Consider the following 22,855-nt stretch of genomic DNA (forward strand, 5'->3'; position numbering starts at 1 on the left):
TATATATTTCTCAAGTATTAGTTGCTCACAAATAGTGTTTCTAGTACACATGCACTAGACATGTTTCTAATAGAAACTTATTTTACAACAGTATTGATCTGATCAGATTTGATTAAATCCAGTACTTGTAACTTCAAAATGGCATGTGGCTAATAGAAAATCTTCTATCCCATAATGATTTTTTTGCTTTCTCTTCTTACAGGACACCAAACATCCAACATTTAATTTCTGTTAAAACTTTGAAAAAAATTGATTGAGAAAGAACAAAAGAAACAAGGATTACAATCCATCATAGCTTAAGAATTCTTCACTAATTTTCTTTTTATGTATAGTTAATGGCTGAATGGATAAAATAATTGAAAATTCAATAATACTGGAATGGAACACCACCAGCAGATGTAAATGTCATGCCAGTGAATTGCAGCAGTTTAATTTATTTTTCTTTTAAGTATCACCTATGCAGACAAAAGGTTGTAGAATTTTGCTAACTCTGAATACTTCAACAAGCAATTTTTATTAGCACTGGTTTGCTGGGACAATTATTTTTCAGATTTACCATATACTTAGAAACTGCATTATATTAGCACACCATAGAATCCTCTGAAGAGAATCTTCTGGATGTACTTTTCTGGTTTTCCTTTGAGCTTTAGATAATTCCCTTAGTGACCTGTCAGACTTTTCTCCTTCCCATTCCCATATCTATGGAAGGTAATTTTACAAGTTTCAAGGTAATTTTCCAGCCAACAAATCGTCTCTACTCTGAAAGCACCTCTATAAACTAGAAGTTAGACAACCAAATACCTATATAAGAATTGAAGATATATTTACAAACAAATAAACAGTAAATCAAAGAGCCTTGACATGAAATCAGAGGGAGGATGAGGAAAAAACTGAAGAGAAAAACTTTTGTACAATGATACATTCTTCAGTATGATAAATTATAAAGAGATGGGAGAGCCATGGGTAAGTCACCCCTCTGAGGACTGGAGGAATTCTTGACATTAGAAACTATTGGAAAGGTAGATTTAAGCAGCAGAATCCAAAACTGGATGGATTAGGAACCTGAGAAACTGAAGAATGCTCAGCAGGAAATATTTAGTTTGTCTGGAGTGAGAAGGAAGACAAGAAAAACAAGTACTAAAAGCAGACAAAGGACTTGAGCAAACCTAAAATCCACACTAGCTTTGCCAAGCTTGTCTGACAGTAATTTCTACAATGAGTTTTCTATTACTGTTGTGATGGGTATTTTTCAAATATATAAATTTCCTTGCTTAAAAGCTGACCTGTCCCCTCCTGAATATTTTCCATTTGAATCTAATCGCAGACTTCTATGAACTTTGTTTCTTTCAACAAGTTTTGATTAACCACAGCTTCTTGACAGAAATCTGTGCTCCTCCTAGCCTTACATGCACTGAAAAGCACTATTCATTACTGCATCATTGTGCAGATTCCATACTGCCTGGTGTGCATATCATGGCTCTGTGAAACAACACACAAATTCAGTCTTGCAGCCTTCAGCTCCAGCTATGAGGCACAGGTCAGAGCAGAATATCTGGAAAACTGAATTTTTCCCTCTGAAAGTTCCTTTTGATTTCCAAAATAACCACTATTTCCAAAACATTCAAGGCACACGTTTCAATTGTAATTGTCATTGTCTAACCCTGTTTACATATACTGGTGATTCACAATCACAGTGTGAAAGCACTCCCCCATTCCCTGGTTCAGCAGCTTTTTCTTCAAAGTCTTCACCACACAAGAAGCACAACTGCCATCCTCTCCTGCAATAGATGATTCTTATTTTATACTCTTTAGAATCCTAATTTTCAGTAATCATCAATGATCTTAGTCTCCATTCTCAAATATTTTTGTTCTCTCATTTTCTTTCTATATTCTCAGGCACTTATAGCAATAGGAAATGGGTACATTCATAAAGACTTTGTGATGCAGGCTCTGTAGGTCTTCCAAATTCAATGAAACAAACAAAAATTTTGGATGAGAATATGAACAGTTCAGGTCAGAAAGATGTCAAAGGAATGTGCTTTTCTTAAGAGGCAATGGCATGAAAGGAGTGCTTAAGAAAAGGGAAATTAAGAAGCAACAACAAATACCACGACCTGTTAATGCTTTGACTTAATTTTCTGGTTCTGCCTCTTATACATCCATTAACTCCTGACAGTAAGGATAGCCAGGTAGGAATAGAACTCAACACTGATTTTTACTCTCAGTGAAAGATACATGGTATATGAAATTGTTCTAGATCAGTTCCTTCCAAAAAATATGAATGTGTGCCAAAATGGTTTTTACATGGCTACACTTTTATTTTATTTTATTTTTTCTGACAACACTGGGATTTTATGAGTGAACTGCATAGGGAAAACTGATACAAGCTCATTCAGTTTGGAAACTAAGTGATCTTATTATCCTGCACGAAGAAGATAAAAAGGCTCAAAAAAGTCCATTACATGATTTACTGCTCTCAACAACACAGAGAAAACAAGTGTTTCACATCTGTGCCACATTTATGCCAAACAGACATTAAACACACCAATCTGTAATAGTGACCACTGTGAAGATGAGTCAAAGGCTGGTAGTTTTGTCTAGACTTCAGCTGGTCATAAACTATGATATATTGTGTACTAAACAAATTTTAACTATTTTGGAAGTGGATGTAGAATCACATTCATGCCAGTTAAGTGAATGTGGGATTGAATTTCATTGAATTCTGATGTGAATTCATCTAATTTAATAACATTAACCCCTGGAGAGTAAGAAGCACTGGCATACTTCTGACACTTTTGTAATCCCTCAGTGAGAGACAGAGGCTGTATTTGTTGAGGATCACACAGCTGACCCAGATACACTGTGAATTGCCCCCACAAGACACAGTCACAGCTATGGGAAGAAAAGAGCTTGCATGAACCCATTAGAAAATAACCCACAATAAAAGCGTGGGAATTATAAAGACAGAAGCTGTACTCTATTATTAAAATTATCGATGTTCCACACATATCCATACTTCATTCTAACATATGAGTTATTTTTACAATACAGTACTTCCCTTTTGATTTCAGAATTAGTTTTCTTCTAATGCATGGCAAAAGAATCTCTCTGGCTCTCTGAATAAAACTGACCAAAAGCATTATCAAATTTAGCTTCATCTGATTTTGTGCAGGTGACCTTAGTGACATTTTAGCATCCAGTAATCTTAATCCTACATTGCAGCAAAACTGAGAAGAAAAAAAAAATCTTTAAAAAGAAGATTCACCATTTAAATAAGAGTCACAAGCAGGACAACTGTGCACTTCTGTATCTTAGCAAGTACATCTGCATTGAATGTATAATAGCCCTATTATAAACATGTTTATAATAGTATCCAATATAATAAGTAAAAGACACTTAGCAAAGTCAGCTGAAATGAATATTTCAGTAGATCTATTATTCAGTCATTCATGTTTTAGAGTATTAGCAACCAAGTATTTTAAGTCATACACCAGCTCTTCATTCTTCAAGTCTGTTACAACTAACTAAAGACTAAAATTCCTCAAGTTGTATTTATTGTGGAAACAGGGAAAGAGAGGGAATTTCATCTCCTTCTGTCTTGTCCCACTTGAAATTTTTATTCCTGGCAGCTTTATGCAAGAGATTGAGCCAATAGCTTTCAGTGTCCAAACCTCCAGTTGTGTAAAAAGCTGACTCTCTAAAACAAGGGTCAGAACATGTACTCAGATTTAACTGCTGGTAGAAAGAGAACTCACGGTTACAGGTTAGGAAATATCTTTTAGAATTTGTAAGCAGATGTCAGACAAGCTTGAACGTATTTCTAGCTTTGAGTAGAAAAGTAATCAACAAGTGACAGCTTCCAGTAAAATGTGAAGGGCTTTTTCCTTAATGCTGACTGGGATGCAGATAATTTTTTTGGTTGTAGATATTCCTGCCATCCTGCCCTGTAACTGACACTGCAACACTGCAAATTGGCCAGAGAGTGGATGGTCTTTAAATAGAGCAGTTTACTTTTGTATCCTGACAGGGTTAACTTCATTAAAATTCCTGAAGGGCACAGGAGGTGTCAGTGCCTCCCATTCAGGATTGCTTGCCAGAAAGCTCCTTTGTGGGGCTCACAGCAACAAAAGCAAGTTTCTGCCTCAGGAATGGCAAAGAAACTCTGGTTTCCAATGGGAGTGAGCTGCCTCATGTACAGGGGAGCAGACCTTTCACCTCTTAGTTTTAATTATTTCTGGCCCTGACAGGGTGAACTCATATCTAATTCTCTCACATAAAACACAGTGCTTATTTAAATACTCCAGGTAGTACAGAAAGGTGGAAAAAACAGAAAAACCCACTTTGATTCCAGTCTAACATCCTGCAGGTGTAAAGGGATTAAATTTTTGCTTTAAAAATAGTCTATATTTCCATTCTTCAAACCTCCCCAAATCAAGTATTTCTTATCCTTTTGGGAATGTTTAAGCAGAGCTGGGCATTCCTTACAGGCTTTTCCATCTTCATAATAGAAATAAATGAAATTCCTCCTTGTTGCATGTGGTGACAAGGAATCAACGTCTCTACTAAGCTCTTTTCAGCATTCAGTGGATCATTCCACATAGGACACAAATACTAAAGATGCAACCAGCAGGATTTCATGTGTCACAACTGAATAAATGCATAAAATTATACAAGCAAACAGGAACACAGCTGCAGTATTTACAGCTGTAAAGAATATTTATGGAGGAAAATCTTTAAAAAGAAAATTTTAGGGTACCCAAATATTGTTTTCACAAGCACATATTCTACTATTAGTGATAATACTGCATTATTAGTTGTTTTTTACTGTTGATCAGAAGAGAATAGGGAAAAGAATGTCTGCACTAAGATTTGAGGTAGAATAAAATTCATACAATTCAGGCGCTTAGTTCAATGTAAATTAAGAAACTGTGCATTAGCTTAATTAGTTGCAAGATCAGACAGTCCTGGAAAGTAGGCAGATGTAGGCTGGCAAGATCCCATTCTTCATTTACATTTTTTTTATCATAAAGGAAACAATTCTTTCAAGATCCAAATGAGAATATATCCACTCTTATCAAAACATGTCTGAGATGTGGAAGGAAAGAGTTAATCTGATACTTTGCCTTTTCATTAACATAAAACATATTAAACAGGACAGTTTCCTGTCAGTGAAGAATATGGGTTACTTTCCATAGGAGGCACTAAATTATTGCTGTAAAATATTAGTTATATGAATATAAACCTACTAGAAAGACTACAAAGTATTTTAGCTCACTTTATCATGTGCTGTAGACAAAGATTGAGCATGTATCAAAAGAATATTGCAAGAGAAGAAGGGAAAACTTTGTAGATTTTTGCCTTATGGGTGATTTGGGAGATGGTAATTTCTTTATCAAAATCAATACAAACCTGCTTTCAGTCTCATACATTATTATGAAAAAAGATTTAACAAAACACAACTGTATTCCATGTGAAAAATGCATTAAGTAATCCATCCCACAGTGGCACAAAGGATTAGGAAATGTATTCCATGGAATGCAGAATGTACTTCTGCAGATGTGCAAAAGATTGATGTTTTCCTGAAACAAAATAATTGCTTTTCTTTTATTCCTGAGCTACTGCAACCTTAAACCCTCAATATTATCCTAGGCTGCATTTAACAGGTCACAAGAACATACCTTCCTCTAACACATTCTTTATCAGCAGCATGAATATATGCATTACATTCTCAAAAAGCAAAGAAGTTCCACATCAGGGAGATCACAGTCTAACCTGCCTGTTCCATTGTGGCTTTAAATTCTACCGTAAAACTGATTCTACTAAAGAGAGAAAGAAAGTTCTATAATCTAATAATAATTGGTGTAATAATCTTACACCAACTAGTGAGAGAAAGGCATAAACAGGCAAAACCCCCTCTAATGGCTTCTATTTTGTTCACTTGTACCATAGAATGTGCAGCTTTTTCCTACATACTAAAAATTAATAGCATAATTTCTATTATGCTACACATAACATAACAGCACAAAACTGAGTTCACTAGTAATTTTTCCACAGAAAATATATTCGGTCTTAGACAATAAAAATGTGTGATATGCATTGTTTCTTCAACTGTATCCTGAAATGAAAAAAAACGTTTATCGCACTGCAGTACGAAACTTTAAATATATTTTCTTTTTTCCATTTGACTTCATTTTGATTTTCTATCTTGTCTGTAAAACTTTGCAAGAGTTCAAACTGAGCTAATGAAGCTTCATGCATCATCTGACTCCTGTGAACATTTAATTCTGAAAGTAGCATTTAAAATTCATGCAGGCATTAAGCTTTTGTCTCAAATACCTGAATTGTTGAAAGCATCATAACTGATGGCATTTTAGAAAAGTGAACCTGGATGGGGAAGAGATGGAGATTTGGAGTGAAACTTATAAAAAGCTATATCTGGCTTACAGATGAAATTTATATACACCAACTAAAAAAACAACACACTGTACAAAATGCTGCTGTGGGCTCTTTTTTGAAATAAATGCTGTCACTTGAAGAACCAACTCAAACACTCTGCACAGCAGATGCATTAGAATATTTTGCCCACATATATTCACTGTGTGACTTAAAAGCTGGAAAAGTAAATATAGTAATAAGTGAATATATTACATTTATACCATCTAATGGATCTTTTGTTATGTAAGCACCTGTGTAAAGTCCATTTTTCCTCTGTCTTTAATAAAAATTCCCTAGTCAATTCTGTTCAACTCAAAGGTGTTAGGTCATCATCTTTTTAGTATTCTAACCCACTATGAAATATTATCAGAGGAGACAGATAATATCTAGCTTAGTCATGACTACTACATACCTCCCAGATCAATGAACTCAGAAAACACCGAATTTGGTTTCTTCTGGAGTACTGTGAATAATCAGCAGCTAGAAAGATTGGATAAGTGAACACAATATTTCAGTTTGGAATAGTCCAGACTGAAAACCATAGGGTAAAAAGAAAGTTGAAAAAAATTATATGCAGAAGGAGAAAAGCCTGATTTTCTGTATACCTAGGACCTTGTCAACACTACCCTTAAGAAGCAGAGGCAGAAGTTTTTTAATATCTACTACACTGTTTTATTTTCTAAAGGAAACCCTCTTAGAATTTGCATTACGGAAGCATATCAGATTATTTTAATTTTCCCTATGTTTGTCCTTTCACTAATCAGGGAATCACTTTCTTAAAGACATAATTATTAGTATACATTTGTCTTCCTGGGACAGCAGGATTTCACTGGTGTTAGGAGCTCCAACCTTTATGTCAGCAATGTGCACTGCTGCAGACTTTTTGACATCTTCAAAAATGTGCTGAGGTAATAATATTTTCTCCCTGAGAACTCTGGGCTTCCACAGAAAGGTTGGGGGATGAAAAGGGACTTTTGTGCTGGATCAGTCTGCTCTAACAGAAAGTTAAGGTTATTCCCCTCCTGCTTTTTGTCCGTCTGCTATAATTAGACTGGAAGATCTCCTTAGGAAAGATAATATATTTTAGACATGTTTGTACAGTGCTTCTGTATAAGGGCCTCATCCAAGCTGAGAAAATTTATAGAAAAGGTGCCTGACAGAGAACCAATGATCTTTATCTGAGTTGCTTTATCCCATCAATACTTGTAGAGATATGCATTTATTTAGCTCTGTGAGTTCACAGCTTTCCAGTCTCATGCTTCCCTATATTCAGATGCCTTCATTCAAGGGCTGGTACACAGCTGTTAGTCCCCAGCTGAATAAATAATATGGTCTACGAAGAGATCACAGACCTAAACTATGGATTTGGGGCTCATGGATCTCAGAACTGTCAATGCTATCAAACTATACCTTGGAATCCACCTACTGATTAGGTAACTCCGCAATCTGCAGTATTTCAAGATTTTCAGGATACTGTGCAGGTCTGCTGAATGCCATCATATGGTTATTCCAAACTTAGAGTAACAATCCACTGCATGTATTTCTCGTAATTCTTGGGGTTTGCACTGAAAGTATTGAAAAGCTGAAGGAAATGACTGTTACTAGCCCACTGATGCCCTCGTGTGGTCAGAAAGACTGCTTGGTGCAAAGTAGAAAATGGCAAGCGGGAGGGTGGTGGGGAGAAGAAATGGCCACTCTTGCTAAAGGTCATGCTTTTGTCTCGATTAAAGAACTGCAGCTTTTCCCAGTTCAGTCTTAACATCAGGAAAAGGCTGGATTTTTGTTACGTTATAAAGTACAATGTCACTTTTTAAAAAGGGAGAAAACCCCCAAACTATCTGTATAGATTAAAGTAGATTCTGAGCAGTAAACATAAACAAGTTGTAATCACTGAAAATCCTGAACTAATTATTCTTTAGATAAATATCCAACCTAAAAAAATAAATATCATCAGGTGGACTTGCATTAACCTGAACTTTAAAGTACAGCTTCGGAAAAAAACAAGAGAAAAAAAGGATGCATTCAATAAAATAGAAAAATATAAGTTCACTTAAGGGGTGAATATTTAATGTAGAGTTCTACATGATTAGCTGCATGGAATACAAATGGGATAAATGAGACTATTCAAGGAAGGGAATAAGACGATCATTATCCAAATTGACTTTCAATTCTTGCTCATTATGAAATACAGTCCCTGTGGGACTGACAACAAGTCAAGTTATGATGATCTCTTCAGGTAATTCTAATTCAAGAGAACCAGTGTTGAGGTAAGACAACTGGGAAAAAAAAATGAGCACGTGTGTGTGTGTGTGTGTGTGTGTGTGCAGATATATACATGTACCTGTGTGTCAACACATAACATACACACACTCAGCTGCATTTGCACACCCTCACCTAATTTAATGTGATTGGCTTCTTTTAACTTTAACAGTAAATGTGAGATTTTTTGCATTATGAATACTTCAGGAATGTACTCAACTTTGACTCCAGTTCAACCTTTATGTCAGGTGAAGTCACAAAACCAAAGTGAGGAAAAAATGTAAGAAAATGTTTCCAGGCTGATCCTTTTCTTTGGAAGGGCCTGGTTTCATACTAAGGTGTCAGTGTCTCTCTCACACACTTCCTTTGGACTGACACACCTACAAAGAAGTATGTAATTTTTTAAGCTGAGTGTTGCCCATCAGGCTTCAGACTAGAGAGCTGGCATGATGTAGATGTTGTATTATTCAGGTTCTACACAGCACGTGCATTTGCTCACGGCTAAATGTACTTTATCTATTTTTAAACAGCTGGTGCACACTTAATTCACATGTACTGTATCTTTGCTCTGCTCAGTCCTACACTGTATGATCTTGACATCATATCGGCTGAACCTGAATCATCTAAGAAACTCAACTGTGCTTCCTAGGGTTATAGAAGACATGACCTGAGTCAAACATTTCAGCTTTTTAAGTTTCTGAGGAAAAACACACATTACACAGAACACTTATGTTACAGTGAGGCTCTGTCAGAGGCCAAAAAGAAATAAGCAATATCCATCCTTGAAGAAGAAGAGTATTGTAGAACAAGCAGGCCTTGACCTTTAAGATCTGGGATGCACCAGGAAATTGTGACCTTGTTTTAGGACAGTAGAATGACAGGAAAATGGAATGAAGTCTCTTGTTTTTTTTTCCTTGCTAACTATTCACTTAGATGTAAATATGAATTAATTTCTAAGTACCCGAATGTTTATGAGGAAGGCTTCCTATACTGAAAATGAGAGAGAACAGTCCACAGGAAATCAAAATAGTTGCAGTCACAACTACTCGACTCATTAGGCCTTTATACATAGCCACAAACAGAAGGCACTACTGCAATTTCAAAAACACACTTCATGCATGTAGGAGATGATACAACTACTGCAGGTTCCACAAGTATATTAAACAACAGACATAAAAAAATCCCTCACCCAAATAAACCCCTAAAAAGCCTTAGTTTACAAGAATTATTATTTTTTTAATCAATCAGATCACTTATTTAGAAGATCTTGGTACTGAAACAAGAGTATGTTCAGCTTCAACATGTCACTTTGCATGGTGATATTACCTAGACCAAAACTACACCTGGATTTCAAAAAATGTTGTGAATTCGATTTAGAGTTCAGATATATATTAGCATAAACTAGATGACAAAGCTTTTGCAATCTTTGATTAAGTACATTTTTATGCACTCTACAGGTCTGGATATGTCCTGGGACTTCTGAAAACAATTCTGAGTACATAACATGAAACATTTTGGACAACAGTTTACAGCAGGAAAACATTAAGTGCAGTGAATACAGAACTAAATGTTTTTGCTAATAATCACAGATAAATGCCTTAACATCTATTGAAATACCTCTAAATGATGCATCTTTTAATTATTTTTATCAAAGCATCATAGTTTATCTAAATGAGACATACCTCTAAATAATGCTTACTTAAAGACAATATCTGAACTATATCAGAATGTAACCAGTGTTCTATTTAATTTCCATCAATAACCCTTGGATGAAAAAAGTAACACAAGCTTATCAGTGTCTGCCTATTGCCATGAAACTTTTAGGGCAAGATTTAAAAAGAAATTGCTTTTCAAATTCCCTTCAGGTATTTGATAATGAAGTGACGTTTTTGTCAGAGGTACCAAACAGTGAAAAACCTCAATGGTTTTTGGAGTAGAGTTCACAGCTTTAGGAAATACAGTATTTTGTCAAGATTTTATATTTTGGATATTCCAGTTTAATAATTTCAGAATACTGTAGTATTATTTTGAGTTTAAAACTTCAATAAATGACAAAATTCCTGACCTAACTGTATAAATACCGGCTTTTGTAAACACATACTATATTTTGATAAACTAATTTAGTGAAGCCTCAAGACTTCAGCAGTTTCTACTCTGCTGAGTACATCAACAATACAAAACAAACGTTGACTGTTTTGAAGATTGCCACAAATTTTATCAAGGGAGCCTAATTACTGATTACAAGTGGAACAGCTGTTTGTTTTCCTCTGTTTCATTGCTTATGTATATCCAGCCTCCTTCTCAGAGCTAACATGTTTGTGAAAGCAAAAATGCAGCCCAGAAAGACAGTACCAATAGTTCCACCCAAAGCCTGGTGGAAGATTTGATTCCAATTCTTTGAAACTATATTTGTATTGAATGACCTTTAATTCTTTTTTTCTCTAAAGGGTCAGGAAAATTCAAAGAGATTGTGTGTGCTTCTGCAGGTCAGTGGTTCCCAACCACATAAACACAGGTCATGGTCTAAGAACACCACACAAAGGGATAATAAGCTTTTCTAAGCCTGTGGCAGTTTTCTGGGATGCAGCAATGGCAGTTTTAAGGGAAGGGGTAATTGGAGGTGGGTGGGTGTAACACTGACAATTCTCTTAAAGTGAGTTTCTGCTACAAGATGATTGGAAATTATGGGTTTAGTCGAAGAAGTAGAGAAACCTCATTAGACTCCAAATTACTTAACATGAGCATGCGCACAAAACATTACACAAAAGGAGGTCATTTTTATACACTTGAAAGATCAGATCGATACATGGCTGCAAAACGTGTCCAATTTTGCAAAAACAGGTATTAGGAAATACTTAGCTGCAGCATTCTTAGCAAAGTAATTGCCCCTGGATTAGGAGACATGTTCTTTCTATGCTCAATTACACAAGGAAGCTACATGAACATATTTTTAAGGTAATAGGATCCTTTCGTTTCCAGAAAAGAATGCCTTAATAAAGTACTGCTTTTATGTCTAGGCCTACTGAGAAATTAAGTAGGAAAGGTGAAGGCCATCATATCCAATCAGCAAAGTACAGAGTTTACACAGCAGCTACACATCTATCATCTTATTTGAGATTACATAAAATTAAGGATCTAATTTATTTCTTATTGCTCTGCAATGCCTGTGTAAACAAAGCTTCTTGGGTCTTGTTATCTTTCTATTCAAAGCAAAGCAAAAAAGTAAAGCAGGGAAACAGAAGCTAGTGATAATCATGCAATTCAGAATATCACATAGGAGGCTTTGTTCCAGCCCTTTAGAACACGTCAAAGAGCATGTTATTTCAGTTCTGACAAACCACTGGTTTGACACAAGAGAAAAGAAAGATATTCTAAGGAGACTGCACCCTAGAGTATGCCTACTAGTGAGGCTGACTGTCAGTGGAGAGAAAGCCTACAGCAGCTTTTGAAAACTGCTTTGTGACTGTGGGAAAGCTTCTTAGCCTTCTTTAAAATGGCTACTTGAGATTTCTAGTTAATTGACTTAAATTTTCTTACGGTGTGTACTTTCCAAACCAGTATTGTCTAATAATTTTTTGGCTATTATTGACAATACAGAAATGTTGCTGAATAAAATAACAAGTTATTAAAAAAAAAAAGGAGAAAGGAAAAAAATAACTATTAAAACTAGTCAAACTGCCTGGGCTGCTGTAAACCGGCTATATCTGACCATAAGATGGTGCTAGTGCTACTGCACTGGCAATGACCATGGCACTGACAAAGCCACAAGTATCAAGCACAAAGGTGCTACTGGGTAACAGTTTCTTTTTCCCATGACTTTTATGAATGGCATTTGCTGAGGTCCTGTAACAAGAACACCTCAGTTCTTGCCCAAGTCTCTGTAACCACAGAACGTCTTGCAGAAAGGGAACTAAGAGTGGGAAAAGAAAGTGAAAGATGCTTTGGCCTAATATATCTAATTCACAAAAAAACCCAACCAAAACCAGAGAGAGATCTAATTAAGAATACTCATTCTATTTTCCCATTCTAATGAAAGATGCATCTGAACAGTCCTGAATGTTCCCTCTGTGTTGCACTGGTGACCACACATATTGGCCAGTACATTAACACTCATATATACACACATACATGCACACACACCATACATGTATATGCTGTGTATTCTCAGCATCTGCCTAAACATTCCACATGACAACATGGCTGTATGGAGAACCTTGCAACTCTGCTCAGCTGGGAAATATCAAGAAATCCATCAAGAATAGCCAAAGGCTCTACTGTGAATTTAAGGCATTTTTCACCTAGGTTTCAAGTTTCTTTTTCAAAGTAAAAGCCAAATGTTTTTTTTTCCCAAGAACTTGAACTCTTGAAAAGTATATAATTTTCTTAAAAATTAATTTCATTATTCTACATTCTGAAAGTTACAGTTAAAAATCAGTAGGAGATAAAGAATTTATTTGCATTTAATTGCACTGGAATTTGGCAAAAATACAAACAGCGTAAGACAAAGAGTCTGTCAGTCACCATAATTACAGGGTTACAAAATGTTTTTAAATTAGGCTACTGTGCCTCTTTTTTTTCAGGGAAGAAGTCTATTAAATTTTTCTCACAGGTGTACTTCTATTTCACAGTGTTTTTCAACACAGCTCTCCCCTCAACTCCTTTCCCAGCTGAAAACTCTTCCATAGCTTATTTTGTTATGTTTTCCAGTTCAGCTTTGAGAAGTCCTACCTGCACAGGACGACCATCTTCTTGGCCAATCATGTTCCTCCAATCCTGCAGTGACCGCTGGAGGCTTTCCAGCCCAGTCTCCCAAAGCCTCACACCTCCTCCCATGTCCACAGTAACCAAACCTACTTTGCCCAGCGGTGCCAGCAAGGCATCAGCATCTGAGATCTTGGAGAGCCAAGATGTATATGGAGAGAGAGACTGTGACCTGAAAAACAAGAATTAATGTGATTTTTCTTGAAGCTGCAATTAAAATTTCTTCAGTTAAGGTGACAATTAAATTAAATTACACCCTCATTTCATGAGAGACTATAACCAAGCCCTGCAGACCCACTATTTATCTGAATCTTTCCACCTACTGTAACTGGACATAACCGAAAGACACCTGAATGTATAAGAAGCAATATAAAAGACCAGGCTGAAAGGCAATATGTTGCCAAAACCACTGCTGTAGTTTAGATACATGGCTGTAGCTGATCTACCTAAAAGTAGTCTGTCTTCAGGAAAAAAACTAATAAGAATATAAAGGAAGTAAAAATGCTACAGAAAAATATAGAACTAAAAAAGAAATAGAGAGACAATGATCTGAGCACTGAGGAAAATACATTTCCATCAACTTAGAGTAACACCTTTCTCTACTGTAAAATATTAAGATTTAAATACTCATTTAACAATGTCACAAGCTTTATGTACAGAGAATAGTAGCAGTTTTTTTAAGAGTCAGCTTGCTGACAAAAATTTACTGCTGAAAGACAGGGCCTAATAAGTACATAATAAGAAGGGAAATTTAGACAATGTAGGGAAGAATCTATGCATTTATCAGTATTATTAATTACACGCATAAATGACTTGACAACCTGCACTAATGGCAAAATTAATAATTAAAAAAAAAATATAAGGAGCAACACATATGCTTCTACCTATGACTGAAACCACCATGTACTAACTCAACAGAAAGAGTTATCTCAGCATTTGACCAGGCTAACTTTGCCAGAAGGAAGAAAGGCTGTTAGATTTTAACAGAGAACTGTTCATACATATATGATGAAAACTTACTTTACTCATCAGTTCTTACTGAAGAACATTTTTAAATCTGGACATCTGCTCAGATCTGCCATACACAGTTTAAATCCTATTGCTAGCTTAAGGGTCCTAATGTTGAAATACGGCTTTGTAATTTCTGCTATCTACTATAAAATCTGAAAAATAAATTACTGAAAAATAAAGTAATTCCTTACTATTTTTATGGTAATGTCTTTCATTTTTGAATGACTGTGTAAAATGTAGGCCAATGGACCAATTATAAATGGTGAACAGTGCAAAAATAATTGTCTATTAATTAAATTTTCCCCCAGATTATTAATGAACCAGGATGAATTTAAATGAGAATAAGTACTGTCCAAATCAACATTGAGAAAATAGTATAAAAAAAAAATTCTTCATGTGTGAGTCTCATACAGGTACTATTTAAACATGCAAAGTGGAGAGAGTGCAATTTAAAACAAAAAATGTTTATTATTATTATTAGAGTAGAAAACGACAATTTGGGACCGAAATATATCTTTATACAATAAAACATTTGCAAATACTCTCTATATTTGTGAGACAGATGTTAAAACCAAACAGAAGCCATAGAATCTGGCTATTTTAATTTATCGTACAAGATACTTGTGTATCATGCAAGATACTTTGGAATATATACCTTCCAAAGGGACAACCACAGAAAAGCTCAAAATATTTTTAAAGTGAACTTTATGTTGGACCAGAACTCGATTTCAAGTTTCCTAAGACCTAGCACTGCATCATTTTGCCTTTCTCAGATCCTAAAGACTGAGTAAAAGAAAAAGAAAATAAAGACTGCAAACGAAGGAGGGTTGAGAATAAAGCGGGTGGAAGAGGGGGAAGGAACAAAGGGAATGACAGTCAGAAGATAAAGCTACCTTTCATATTTACTAATTAATTGCTACATTTTCATCAGGATTACCTAGTAAAACACATAAATAATGTTGACAAAAATGTACTGCGATGTTTGCATAATTTCACATTAGGTATGAATTAGTCTTACTTTCCATATCAAAGGAAATATTTGCTTATCCTGAAGTAATAATAGACACTAAATTCTCTTTGCTCTTCTTCTAAGATGACCGTGTTCTAATCAATAAAATCAGTTACCTAGGAATTGCAATGTATTTGATTTTCTTTGAATTAAGATCTGTTACTTCCAAGTATCCAGAAGCTGGTGGAGGAGTGACATCTGAAAACAAACAAATGTTATTTTCCAGCTGCATGATTAACTGGTTATTGCATTCACATTTAGCAGATTAAATTTAAACATTTTATTATACAGTACCTGTCAGAAAATGATAAGCTTTCTTATTCAATACAGGAATATAACTTGCAAATAAGGAATTGTTTTATTATTACCATAGTGAGTAATCAGACAGTCAGTTACAAAAGAACAATGTATTTGTATGGCAAATGTCAAAATTACATACAAATAAAGCTCTGCTCACAAAAGCACTATTCAAGCTTTATGGCAATACCTCACTCATTGCTTTGATCTGTCACTGAAGATAATGTCAGTTGTATATTTGACTTTAAAAGCATATTGGGGAACATTTCAAAACATTGTGTTTATGATTTCCACTTGAAGACTTCTCAATAATACTAAGCTAAATACTCTTCCCTGAAATTGAACCACTCTTTTTGAAGGCAGATTCTCAGTATGCAAAGGTTTAATAATTTATAGACTCTAGAATATCAAGCATTAAATATTCTGTTTATGGACAGTTTAATTAATACAGCTAATATATGGTCCTTCCTTCAGAAATAAATCTGTGTTTGTGTGTCTACGCTGGCTTTTGCCAATTTATGAGTACATGGTGCCTGGCTCAGAAGCGGCTTCCAGTTAGGAGCTCACTTTAATCTGCATGGAGAAAATTGAAACAGTTTTTCAGAAAAGAAACCACAGCCTGAATCACACTGCTCAGTATGGATACAAAATGTCATTGTCACAAGATAAAAGCAAGTTGAGATTTTCATCTGAAACAATGTGTCTTTCACCTCTTTGAAATGAAGGCATCTGACCTTACCTGTAGAAGTGCTGATGCTTTCATAGAGCACACACAGAAAAGACCAGTAAGATCAGCGGCGTAAAGAGATCTAATACTCAAAGTAGCACACAGAATAACAGCAGCACTTTATGCATATCCAGTGTATTTATATATCTATAGTATACGTGCCTACAGTAGCACATATATTGACTTTGCTCATCTTCATAAAAATGGGAACATCAGAAACAGGGGAAAAAGCTCTGGAAAAATGCAGGTTTGTGGGCCAAAGACCACTTTTGGTTTCCCCTAGATTTTGTTGCTGTTTTAAAATATGTTGTCTTTTGTTAGTAACAAAGAACAAGATACACATTAAAAATTCTGATGAAGATCTAGAACAAGGACAGATACTGAACTAGAAAAGGTGGAACTGTGGGATAAGAATTACAAATTAAGTTAATAAATTAGAGAAAGGACATAAGGCAAACAAATTAAAGACAATAAACAGAAAAAGGATGGCAGAGTAGGAAGCATACAAAAAGGCAATCAAATGTTTAAATGCTACACAAGAACTTCTGGCTAGGCCCCAGACCTGCAGTCAAGAATCTTGATAATGAAACATGAACATCAGACATGAAGAAGTGCAGCTTGTTCTTCTGCCAAAACTCGATGGAGAAGAACAGCTGTGCAAAGCTCCAGACATCACACTTAAAGGAAAACAGGTACAATGCTTAGTTCTGGGCTCCTCAGTACAAGGGAGACATGGAGCTCCCAGAGTGGGTCCAGTGGAGGGCTCTGAAGATGATGAGAAGATTGGAGCGACTCTCTCATGAGTAAAGGCTGAGGGACCAGGGCCTACTCAGCCTCAAGAAAAGAAAACTGAGAAGGGACCTCAGCAATGTCTGTCAGTATCTAAAGGGAGGGCGCTAGAGGAAGGACCAGGCTCTGCTTTGTGGTGCCAAGCAACAGGGCAAGAGGCAACAGACAGAAATTGATGCACAGAAAGTTGCACCTGAACATGAGAACAAACTTTACTGTGATTGTGACTGAGCACTGTAACTGGATGCCCAGAGAGGTTGTAGAGTTTCCTCCCCTGGATAGGAACTGTCTGGACACAATCCTGAGTAACATATTCTAGAGGACCCTGCTGAGCAGGGAGATTGGATCAGATGACCTCAAGTGGTCCCTTCCAATCTTACCCATTCTGTGTTTCTGTGATATGAAATAGTCCTGAGGATGACAAGGCGGTCAGAACAGATGGGCTCTAAGGACAAATGCAAGGATTTTTTTTTTTTTTTTTGTATAAACAGAGGGTTTTTAAAAAAACACATCCAGTCCTACTGAGAAGATCATTATAAAGAGAGCAGTATTATCCTGAGTGAAGGTGACATGAAGTATTCAGTCTTGTTTAGAGAAAGAAAAGATGGATACAACAGAAAGCTTCTCTTAATGCAAGGAGAATGAAGCAATGCAATAGGCCAATTGTTTGACAAATACCAGTTAAGAGACTACATGTGTCATCCTGCCCTTATGTAAACAGGTGGACCAGATGATGTGCCACGACTATTTTGGTAAAATTGTGTGTTACACGCCATATTGTTCCAGTTACTGTCATACTCACAGAGATGCACACTCAGTAATAGGCTGTTACTTTATGTTCATCTATAGAAAGTGCTAAGAACCAAAGTAAATATTTGATCTCAAGCAGTGCCTCATCTCTACAGTCTTGTTTTTAGAATAAACATTAATTCTTCTTTGCTGGATTTTGCCATGATCGCTTGTCTGAGTTTATAGTTTGTGTCCATACATCTATTTGGCAGTCTTTGGGGAAATTATTACTTGTTATAATTTCTTTTCAAATATAACTATGATTTGGTTTACAGTTCCAATAAAACGTATAGGCAATTATTTCTCTGCTTATTGTTCCTGGAACAGCTTCAGTAATACATATCAGAGTATGCAAGAGTTTGGCTGAGTACTTTGAATTATTAATAGAAATGGAGGGCTGTATGCCAGAACTGACCAGTTGTCCAAGAAGATAGGAAAGAAAATCTGATAGATATGGAAACAAAATCAAAAATATAAAACACCTTCTCAAAGGCAACAGAAGACAATAGTGTAAGAACTTCAAGGGACTGACACATACTTGATTTCATGTAGCAGGATGTCTTTGCTTCACTTTACCATCTCCCAGGGAAGAATGCAGCTTTCATAGGTAAGTAACTATGGGTTTCCAATACAGAAACAATGGAGCACAATTAGGAATAAGCAGCACTGAATTACAAGGGACCAAGACTGTTAAGTAGCAACTGGTAGCAGTTAAACGTGTATTCAATCAAATAGTGAGTCAATTAGTGAGACTGAGAGGCAAACTCCAGAAGAAACAACAGCCCAGCAGAGAAGGTTGCATGAACAGAATCTCAAATGGGCATCATAAGGGCTACTGCCTTATTATCTCACCTTCCAAGTGAGCACAAAGACGCATGCTTCTCTTTTTCTGTCTTCCCTTTTTCACTTGGAAATATTTTTGATTTGTGCCATAACAAGGGCAATGCTAGGTCCTTCTAATCTAGTAACCTGTCTCCAAGAGTAGACACTTGAAATGTGTGAGAACAGACAAGTGCACATAGCATTTTCCATGAATCACCAACCAGTTCCAATCTAGGGGCTTCTTAAACTGAATCTGGTGTCTATGTTTTCATATCTGTGTATTTAGTTAACTTTCCAGGAGTTGTCCAGTTTTCTTTTGGATCCACATTTCACCATTCACAACATCCTTTGGGAAGCTGTTTCACAGGTCAGCACCCTATGAAGAACTCTGTCTTGTTTGTTTTGATGAATCTCCTAATAGCTTCATTAGTTGTGCCCTAACTCTGGTACTGAGTGCAAAATTGTTGGTTTTTTCCACATCTCCATGCCATACATATTTTTGTAGAACTCTACCATATGTCCTTCTCTGATCTTGTCTTCACACATTGAGGATTGGCCAATGTGATCTTGCTCATCCATATTGTCTTTTTCTGAACTCATCCTAGTTCAGCCTTCTCCCAACTTGAGACAGAGGACCAAAACTGAACAGTGTTAAGGACAACTTTGTACAACAGCACAAAGAGGTTCTCTGCTTTTTTCTGTTTCTTCCCCAGTAATTCTTAACACTTGATTTGCTTTTTTCAAGTACTACTGAGCTTTGAACTGCTGTCTTAATGGAACTATCTATCATGACAGCAAAATAATGCTTCTAAGATGTTCTCATCATCCCCATCTTTTTAAATGTAGAATTAGGATTTTTTTCTTCCTCCATATATTTATCTATACTGATTTTCAACTGTTATTTTTACTGCATTCAGAATTGTAGTCCTTCTTGTAATTCTTCATGGTAAATCCTTCCTACCATGAATAATAACCATTATCATCAGCACTGTTACCTCAGTGTTAATTAATTTTTTAACTTTTTTCATGACATGCTGAGTAGCACAGGTTGCCATAGGATTTCCCTCATAGCTCCTCCTCCACTAGAAAATCCAGCCATTAACGGATAAATGGAAATGTCTTGAAAAAGTCCTGAAAAAGGCTATGGTACAGAAAATCTATAATCTTGCTCAGGTCCTATTTAATTGAATCAGTAAGGTTATATTAAACACAGTTCAGTTAAAGTAAGTCTTTCTAATCCATGAATTCAAACATCGCCCAGAAAAGAAAAATCAATGATCAAGATCTTCAAGGCATGAAATCTTTCAACTTAAATGGCCATGAAGCACTATACAAATCTCATACAATTTTCTATACATTTAAAGCTAAATTCATATATTTCAACACAGTAGAGAAAAAAATAAAACTGCTTAGTCAGACAGAAGCCAATTCTCAGACTGATAATGCTCATGTTACTAGTATCCTGGATTCATGAAGAATGTCCCCTGGTTTTTAATTATAATAACCTAGCAATACAAGGTGTTACATAACCCAGCAACTTAAAAGGCTTTTAGAAATAGCAGTCAAGATCTCAATTTAGGTATCATTTGGAAGCACTGAGGGAAGATACCTCCCTCATTCCCAAATTAGTAAACTAATTTTAACAAAAGCTCAGAAGATTTACCTTCTAAAACATCTACTTCAGATTCAGATTTTTTTTTTATTATTTCTATGAAGGCCTGAAAAAAAAGTGACCCAGGCTGACCCTTCTGTAGTTTACAAAGTATGAGAAGATTAAACAGCCTGAAGTTGTATAATTAGTTCCAAGATTCTAACTCCAACTAATTTTATTAAGTTTAATCTTTTAAAGAGGTAATCTTTCCCTCAGTTATAAAAGGAGGTAACTGAAATTTTCTACCTTGTTGATATGCTTAACTTGGTTTTCTTAGTCAAGTAAATGTTTTATCCTCTTGGTAATAAATAAAGGGTTTCTCTACATAGGGAAGTTGATCTGTGCTAAATGAGGATAGGCAGATTAGATCATTCATTCTGTTTGAGTTAATTTGGAATAAAATGTTTATTCTAGGACAGAAAGTTCACACAGAGACTAAATCAGGAATAGCTTCTTGTGCTGATGAAATCAAGCCATTCTACCATACACAAATATTTTGGGCATTTTCTCTTTTGAGAGTAAACTTTGGAGATTCCTAAAGGTAATTAATGCAAAACTCACAAATGTTGTTATTTAGCACTCATTAGTACATTTTTAGTTATTGCTTGAAGAAGCTGAAGTTATAATGATAACAGAAAGCTTGGTGTGGCAGCACAAAAAAAATCTGAAGACCTATAGCCTACACCTGCTTTATTAGCGTCAGAACGGAGGATGGTTTTGCTGCATGTGAATGTCATTCATGCAACATTCTCTTGGACAGGAGAAGAACTAAATAGTCTGGGTCTCTTCAATTTGGAGAGAAGGCAGGAGTGACTGGAGTTTGCCAAGTCATGAAAGTGATGGTTAAGGTGAATGCAGAACTGTAACTCACTCAAGCCTGCACCTGATAAATCTGGTAGGAGATCAGTAGATCACAAAAAATCATGAACTTGTGAGTTTGCTGTGGAAGGGCACAGGTTCAAAGAGACACCAGATAAACTTGTGGACAACAAATCTCCATAAAAGGAGACTTAAAGCCTGAGGCAGTGATGTCCTCTGCAACATCCCCAGCAAAATAAGAGCAAATATTGAGAAAGTATGAAGGGAAAGTGGACAGGCTCACATGCATTCCCAAAATAATCTCTCTTATTTTCCCTGCTGAAGATAGAATTCTGAGTTAGTCATACAACAGGTTTATCACTGCATTTCTGTGTGATGCTGAGCAGAAGCTAGAAATACTGGTGAAGGCCAACTGCTGAACTGGAATGATCATATTCTATTACTGGGTTTCCCCTGCAGACAGAGGGAAATCCCATCTACTGAGATATCCATAGTGTAGATACCCTGTTAATTCCTCAGAAGTATAATTCAGCATGCTAATAAGATTCAAATAATTTTAAAACTAAGTGCAACTACACTCATTCCTTCTCAAATACTTGCTCTGTGACTATTTAAGAACATTCAGGAAAAATTAATGAGTGATAGCAGATCACAAAACAAAAAACAAGTGTGTTGCAGCACAAGTATATGAACCTCTTACCTTTTGGATAAATGTCTTTCAGAGGCACATCTCCGGGTGCTAAAATTCGGACTATTTGATTAGAAGCCAATAAAGTAACACAATTGGTTTGTTTTGCAGCTCCTGTTTTCCTCTGGGCTCCATAATAAAGTGGATCAGAAGGAGAAGCACGTTTGTGACTCAGAGAGGAGTTTCTTTTCCAGCTATACACTTCACTTGGAGACTGAAAGAGAGAAGGTGTCTACTGAAGAAAACCTTACTATTATTAAATCTAAGAACAAACACTTCTTGAAAAGTTCCACTTCTTATTTAATTTTGAATTGAATGTGGCTCTTGTGGTTACTTCTTATGCTACCACATGACAAGGAATGACCTGGACTATTTTGTCATCAAAAACTCCTATAGGGATGAAAACCAACAGACCATCTACATGAGTTTTAGGCATCAAGTTGCTCTGAAGATCTGAAGTTGAATCAACTTTTTCTATTTTTATTTTTTTTTAATTGAACCAGGAGCAGAAAGCATTGGAATAACATAATTTGGAATCAAACTATGTAAAAAACTGTTAAGTATCCACTAATATAGATAAATGCAAACAGATATTTCAGTAATAAATTAAAAGCTAATAAGGCTGGGACTTAGCTCCAGGTTCAGAGATTTAAATGTAGGCCTCCACATGAAAGCCAGTGGCTTAATCTCCCACTATGGCTGGAAGAGCCTGGTGAAAAAAATCATCTTGAAGGTCTTAGTGTTTGGTAAACTGAGAACTACTATTACAAATAGGAGCTCAGATACCTTGTTCATGCT

The 22,855-nt window shown here is 35.9% G+C and overlaps 1 protein-coding gene across 2 annotated transcripts in view; it reads right to left on the reverse strand.

The window, feature by feature from the left end:
- The window catches only part of VWA8 (von Willebrand factor A domain containing 8), a 180,513-nt gene that overhangs the window by 25,143 nt on the left and 132,515 nt on the right, over positions 1–22,855 (reverse strand). For both annotated transcript variants that reach the window (XM_086881203.1, XM_086881201.1), the window contains exons 35-37: positions 22,070–22,271; positions 15,592–15,673; positions 13,423–13,627 (exon numbers count right to left, since the gene is read on the reverse strand). In XM_086881203.1, coding sequence (XP_086737329.1) covers positions 13,423–13,627; positions 15,592–15,673; positions 22,070–22,271 — 489 coding nt within the window. The remainder of the gene's footprint in view (positions 1–13,422; positions 13,628–15,591; positions 15,674–22,069; positions 22,272–22,855) is intronic.

The sequence above is a fragment of the Cyanistes caeruleus genome, chromosome 3 (assembly GCF_971803275.1).
Source record: "Cyanistes caeruleus chromosome 3, bCyaCae1.hap1.1, whole genome shotgun sequence".
Classification (NCBI taxonomy): Eukaryota; Metazoa; Chordata; class Aves; order Passeriformes; family Paridae; genus Cyanistes; species Cyanistes caeruleus.